The sequence below is a fragment of the Agelaius tricolor genome, unplaced genomic scaffold (assembly GCF_023055355.1).
Source record: "Agelaius tricolor isolate 1412-34295 unplaced genomic scaffold, bAgeTri1.0.p SCAF_3, whole genome shotgun sequence".
Taxonomy (NCBI): Eukaryota; Metazoa; Chordata; class Aves; order Passeriformes; family Icteridae; genus Agelaius; species Agelaius tricolor.
In genome coordinates this window covers 3,845,631-3,852,641 of record NW_027269263.1, presented here as the reverse complement: position 1 = coordinate 3,852,641, position 7,011 = coordinate 3,845,631, and the positions used below count along the sequence as shown (strand labels likewise).

General features: G+C 49.5%; 1 protein-coding gene across 7 annotated transcripts in view; it reads left to right on the top strand.

Annotated features, from left to right (window-relative positions):
- The first annotated feature begins 1,405 nt into the window (after positions 1–1,405).
- CACNA1C (calcium voltage-gated channel subunit alpha1 C) overlaps positions 1,406–7,011 on the top strand; it is a 416,406-nt gene continuing 410,800 nt past the window's right edge. For 3 of the 7 annotated variants that reach the window (XM_071422182.1, XM_071422181.1, XM_071422183.1), the window contains exon 1: positions 1,427–2,001. In XM_071422182.1, coding sequence (XP_071278283.1) covers positions 1,953–2,001 — 49 coding nt within the window. In that variant the 5' untranslated portion in view covers positions 1,427–1,952. Of the gene's footprint in view, positions 2,002–7,011 lie in introns of all 7 variants that reach the window. The other 4 variants (XM_071422178.1, XM_071422179.1, XM_071422177.1 and 1 more) reach the window with 4 other exon arrangements.

Sequence of the window (7,011 nt, the reverse complement as noted above, 5' to 3'; positions counted from 1 at the left end):
AATAAAAAAGCTGTGCCTCTACATGCTGTCAATGGCAATATGGTGTTGGTTAATTACCCTTTGAATAGCGTCTAATGCAGAAGTTGTCATGATCAGTGGTTATTAGAAATCAAAATGACCTTTATTTAGGACAAGTGATTTGGCTGCATCCAGTTTTTGGTAAGTGCTTTACATCTCTTCTAGTTTTTCTTGTAGTTCCAAATGGATGTGTTGTGTGGTGGTTGGTTTGTTTTTGTTTTTTTTTTGTGGTTTCTTTCCATGAATCTGTTAGCTGGTGGTGCTTTCTATAATAGCAAGTTCCAGCTGAAAGACAGCTCAATTAAAGTGGAGGGGAGAAAGCCTCATGTAGAGATGGATATTTGATACTGAAAGGCATCTGTAGAGAAGACACTAAGTTTGTTCAAAAGTATTTCTTTTATAGGGGCACTATGAGTTGTAAACACTTTTTTTCCCTAGTTAAAATGGAAAACCACTTGAAAGGAAATAACCACGGTGTTCTAAGCTCCACAAATAGTATTGCATGCATGGGATGTTAGGTGGATACTTGGTTATGGTGAGAATCTACAGTCCTGGGTTTGCACCTAGGGCTCGGTATTGCAGGCGTTCACCTCCGTGCATGGCAGAGTGGTTCAGTTCTTTGGGTTGTGTCAGTTTCTGCAGTGGTTCTGAGGAGTGTTTTAGGACTCTGCATATCTTGTTTAACATGGCAGCTCGGAGAGTCCAGATAGGTTTAACATGTACTGCATTCAGTTCGCATTTCATTTTAAAGGAGTCGTTTTCTCTCTCTGCGGAGGCTTCAATTATAGAGGGCCAAATGACAGGCGTAATTAAGGCAAGTGGTGGGATACCGGCGGAGCACTTCGGCGTTTCCACCAAGGATTTTGCAAATCCTAGCTTGATTAATCTCTTTAAACATCTGTGCATCCTCTGCTCTGTGCAGCTCACCCCTGGGTACCTCTCCCTTCGCCTGCCTGCCTGCCGTGCCTGCCCGCCCGCGGGGGCTCCAGCGGAGCCGCAGCCGCTCGGCTCTTGCACACCACGCCAGCGGCTTCGTGCTCCTTGAAATGCAGCTCACACTCCCAATCCGTAGTGGCACCGCAGGGCAGAGCCCGCGCTGTGGGGAGAGCGGAGCGGCGCCGGTGCCGCTGCCCCGGCGCGGCCCCCGCCGCTGCCCGCTCCGTCCCCCGCCGCTCCCCGCTCCGTCCCCCGCTCCCCCAGGCAGCAGCCGGCTCCAGCTCGCCTCCTTGACGTCATGTCTGTGGCGAGGCTTCGGCAGGCGCAGTGGAGGCAGCAGGCAGCGTGTTAAACTTTCAGATCAAGTCCGGCGTTCGCCCAGCGCCGTGCGCGGGGAGCTGCGTGCAGCCGCCGCAGCTGGAACATCTGGAAGCGTTCAGTGTGTCTGTCTGTCGGCGAGAGGCAGGGAGCGGGGAGCGAGCGCGCTGTGAGGGAGGGGAGGGAGTAAGGGGCTGGGACTGTGCTCTCTTCCTCTGCAGAAACAGCTCCCTGCCAACACAACGCGCTCAGAATGGCTTTGAAGAGGAGGAGCAGCGGCGTTTGAACATCTCCCCCTTTTTTTTTTTTCTTGCCTCGTCCTCCTGTTGTTAATCTTATAGTTGGTGGATTTTAAAAAGACATTTAACCCTCAGAGGTTTGTCCTGGATGCTTTTGCTTTTTTTCCTTCCCCCCCCACCCCTCCTCTCGTTTCCCCCCTTCCTGTTCTTTTTTATGGTTTAACAGCCAGAGGTGCTGTGCTAAATTCTTGGAAGGGGCCCGGATGTACTGAGGATGCATTGCAATTTCACTAAAGGAGGCAGTAGTGGAAAGGATCAGTTTTTGGTGTTTGATGCAATAATGGGAATCAGGTAATAATAAAAGGGGAAATTCTGCAGCTCCATTCTTCCTTGAATTTTACCAAGCCGATTTTCGGAGGGATTATTCTGGACTCGTTTTAAATGGTCAATGAAAACAAGAGGATGTACATTCCAGAAGAAAACCATCAAGGTAAGCCTGAGATTTACCTCCGAGGACCTAGCAACCGTTCCCTCCCCTGCCCTTTGTCCCTTATCTCCCGGCTCGGCTCGGCTCAGCTCAGCCGCCGCCACAGGCAGAGGACAGCCTTTGACACCGGGCTCCATTCGGAGCGCACAGCTCCCCTCGGCCGGGCGTGCTCCGGGGAGACCCCCGCAGCCCCTCACAGAGCCGCTGCTTCTTAGGAGAGCCCGGGCAAAGAAAAGTTCCTTTAAGTCGCCGTCGTCGCCTTCTCGGGCGAAGGGGCGAGGAGGGGCGGCCGGCGCGGGGGCTGCGCGCCGGGGCCGGGGGCTCGGGGGAGCCGCGGGGCGGCCGCTGCTCCGTGTCCAGCGAGGATTGACTCGCAGGGCCGCCGCAATTCGGGGATCTTTCCCGGTTAAGGTCCTCCCGGTCCCCCTAAGCTCCATCTGGGTACGGCTTCCCGAGGCACCGGGAGAGGAGCCCTTCCCTTCTCTTACGCTATTTCCAATCTCTCACACGAAAGGGGAGGGGAAGGGAGAATTATCTGTTTACACACATGTGCACCATACATGCGCTCATGCTGAGAGAACCAGGGACACCGGGGGTGCCTGTATTGAAATCAAAGTTGGGTTTTACTCGGGGCAGTGATTTCTCGCCGGGCTCCTCGCAGGATCAGCCTGCATCATGGATACCAACCCGTGCTGTTGCTCCTCGGCATTTAGCAATGTCCCCCGCTATTCCCTGTAGTAAAACTTTGTTTGTCCAAACTCCAGAAGCCTGCCCCCGCCCAACCCCGATGTGCCGTTCCTGAAGTTATTTTTATCCCGTTACCTGCATGGTGTCACCCCCTCCCCTCCCTCCCTTCCCTCCAGCCCTGGCTGCACACACACACACACGTCGGTGTTGCAGAGCAGGCAGAGCCATTTCCTCCCCTCGGCGAGGGAAGAGCAGCGCTCCGCCGGGAGCGGCTCCCGGGGTGTCTCTGTCCCCAGAGCAGAACCCCCAGCCCCGGCCAACTTCTCCCTCATCGCCCCCTCCTGCTCCCCAGGGCAGCCCCTCCCCTGCCTCGGCCGGCCACAACTTCCCTGCCGGCAAACGCGTTTGTCACCCGGCATCCAACACACCTGCTCCGGGGGCGAGCCTGCCCCGCCGAGCCCCCAGGTACCCCCAAACACCGTGGAGGTGCAGCTGGGGAGGGGCAGCAGCGCTGTGGCAGCCCTCCCTGGTGGAAGGGTAGTGGGGTTTAGTGATAACACCGCCCTCCTTCCCATTAAACGCAGATTAAAAAGAATAAAAACCAGCCAGCACCCCCCACCCCGAAGCACTCCATCGAAATGAGGTGGGAGGGGAAAGGAAGCAGCCCCTGATCCGGAGTGCTTCTTCCAAGTGGGAGCGAGTCTGCAGCACATGCATTCAGCAGGCATAATTGGGCTGCTCTTCCTGGTCCAGTGCTGATAAAGTGGATGAAGAGCTCAGCCTCCATAGCAATATGCCAACGCTATGGCAACCTAAATCCAGCTCCCTCCTTATCAGCTGCAGTGATTATATAATTGGAGGAACAGTTTTGCATCTGTCTCTTGATGCGGATTGTCATTACTCCCAGGTGAAAGAGCAACTTGTAAAGCAAACAGAAAATCAGCCAGGTGGAAGGGAGTTCTGTTCCCTGATAGTGATCAGGTTGCCATTTATTTACAATCTATTTTTATTTTATGCAAACAGCGCCTGAAAGGTTAAATTGATCAGTAGTCAAGAAAACCTGGTGGTGAGGAGATGGGAGCAAACCAATCACAAGGTGGAATGGAGCCATTAAAGCAGCCACAGATTGCCAGTTGCAAGGTAGTGATAGGAAGGGGGTAGAAGATGAAGCCAGGTCTGGGATCCTGGTCTGCTCCTTGCTTCTGACATGCAAGACTGATTTAGATCAGTCCTCGCTCTTGCATCCTGCACAGTTGCTGGCATCAAGGTGAATGTTCCAGGTTCTTGGTGGTGCAAGGCAAATTTTGATGTCTGTTCTTGAGGTGTGACTGATGTGAGCAGGCCTCTGCTGGCAGCTGCTGCCTGATATCAGGTCTGATATCAGCCAGCCTCTTGTCAGCTCACCTGAGCTCACACTCGGCTACCTGGGCAGCAGGGGAGCTGCTCCAGCAGGGCTCGCTCAAGGTAAATAAATAAATGAAGTGTAGACAGGCCATTAGGTACACTGTGAGGGCTGTGGAGAACAGGAATTGTGCTTGAAAGGGCTTTGCTGGCTTCTTAACTGCCAGCTTGGGTAGGTTTGTAATAATGCTTGTTTTACACTTCTGGATGTGGCTAGGTATCCTGAAAATCTTTGGCCTTAAAGTAAGAATTTCCTGGTTTTTTTGGATGCTAAGCCTACTGTGCTTTCATTACAGCCTCCTATTGCACAAAGGCAAGTAAATAGTATGTTATTTGTTGATGCTGAGACACAATGCTCATTTTTTTGCTACACAATGGAGTATATTTTTTTAAAATAGCAATTATTCACTGATACAGCTTATGTTTGTCTAGAAAATGACAAAACCCCACCCAAGAAGCGCCAGCAAAAGCTTCCAAAACTAACTACATCACATCTAATGCACACGTGGGACTGGGTGGAATCCTAGACGGGCATCTACAGTGCGTTCCCTCTTGACGCTGTTGAAAACTCCGTGTTTTGAAAGACGATAGAAAACGGGTGTGCAAACCCACGTGTTGCAGCCCCTTCTGGGGAGGGAGGGAGCGCAACAAGCCCGCCTGGCCCGGGGGGGCCGCTCGGCGTGGCCGGCGCTGCTCGGACGCGCTTTAAATTCGCCCCGCGCTGGGCAGGTGCGGCAGGGAGGGGAGGCCAGGGCTCCGCAGAGGTTTTGCTGTGGTTTTCAGCCCCGGGGAGGGCAGGGCAGCGGGGTCCCCGAGCCTCTCCCGGAAGGTGGCACTGCAGGGCCGCGCAGCCCGGGATGCTGCGGGCAGCCCCGCTCTCCGCACGGAGAGACCGCGGTGCCTATCCCGGGATAAAATTCGTCAGGGTTGAAGAGCCCGCGGTAGGTCATTTATTCCGTACAGTAATGATCCTCTGAGTGAAAAGCCATTTTTCCTGAACTAGCCTGCCTTCAATTTCAGATAATGCCTTTGGGCTTTGTCCTTATTGCATATTTTGAACAGATTCCTACCTGCTGCTTGTAGAAAGAGAACCCCCTCAGGTATTTGTCAACCATAATTAGGTCTTCTTGCAACCTCCTTTCCTAACCTGCACATACCCTGTTCTTGAAATGTTTCCCTGTAAGACACTCTTTTCATAGTCCTTGTATCTCCTGTATCTGTTAAATTAAGAACTAATTAGTATACCCTTTATTTCTCGGAAGCCTATTGATAGCGAGAGGGTCAAGTCACCCGCATACTCCCTGATGCATTTTCTGACCTGAAATGAGGGTCAAACCCACAAATATTCCTCTTAATTTTGCAGGTATAAATAGAGATGATTGTGTACACTTCACAGCTGATTTCAGTTGAAGAGTTGAAATCTGTCTCATGCTGTGCTACAAAGTAAAGCCATTGGCTATAGGCACTAGAATTTATTGGATGTTTGCTTTAATTTTCTGCTCTATTTTCAGAATATCAATTTTGTTTCCTGTTTGTTTTGGGGCAATGCTTTCACGTGTAGGAGAAGCCACGCTCTTTCCATGGTGACAAAGTGACCATATTAGCAAACTTTATTGTAATTTTTGAGTATTTGCTCTTATGCTCTTGCTTTGCTGTAAGGCTTGGTCAGAGTGGGCATTCGTCATGGGGCATAAGGAATATCTCTATGTGGTCTGAAACAGCTTATCTTCAGGATTTTTGGAGAAAAAGAGTCTGAATCACTGTTTAAAGATGCAGCACTACAATTCCAACCTCCCCTGATTTAACAATAAACATTTGTATTTATGAGGTGTTATCTTCTGCCCCAAAGTACTTGGAACTTTTGGTTGGTGTAAGGCATTTAATTCAATATAACGTGAAATAGCAGTGTAATATAAAAGTATTTATATTACACTGCTATTTCATGTAGTGTTAAGTAACAGTACTTAAACATTCTGCATGATATAGTGCACTGCATTTATTTGTGGAAGTTGCCAGTAGAGCCTTCAGAAAAGGATTTAAGTGCTTTCAAGCATTTCCTATCCTTAAAAGGAGCATTTAAGTGTCCTGCAAAAGGCATGGAATTTAAAGTATATACTTTTGAAAGGTTTTCTTTGACAGTATCTCCAGTCACAGAGACCAGCCTTGGTTAAGTCATGATGAGTGTTCCTGCTGAGGGGATCTTGCTGGAGTTTGCACTGCTGTCCTGAGCACTGACCTGGTGTGCTCTCTGCAGCCAAGGCCCCTTTATGAACCCCCTCTTGCTTGCATCCCTAATGTGTTTGGGGTTACATCTGAGTAATTCACTATAGCAGACATGACACAGCCTTGCCATGTGGAATTAATTTATCCCACTGAGATACTTACTTTGAATTCTTTGTCCTCATCTTTTTGTTTTGTTTCCTCAAAACACTTCAGAGAACATGTTCTGTGACTGCAGTGCTGCCATATGTACTCAGTTTTGGCTTACTTTTTTTCAGTTTTGTGGAAAATAGTTGTACATCCTTGCTTAAAGTAGGGTTTACCTGAATGGCAGTCGCTCTTAAATTTACTTCTTGTGTGTATGTGTGTAAATTGTCATTGTGGCCATCAGCTTGCTGGGAAGTGTCTTGTTTAACCCTTTCTGGGAAATAATGAAAGGAACAGAGTCATTCAAGTTCAGCAACAGCAAATAGAAGAGCTCCTCTGAGCAAGTGTTCTCTAAATTTATTGACTATCAACCAGCATAACAGATGTGACTGCATGCAGTAAAAGTCTCTCTTAAATTATTGAACACAACAAATCAGATCAACACCAAAGAAAGCTTTTACCAGTGGCAGATATATGCTTTACAAAACATAATGTTATTAAATGGTTCAATTGCCTATCTTTTTTTAAAGACTGGATACAAACCCAGTATATTTTTTG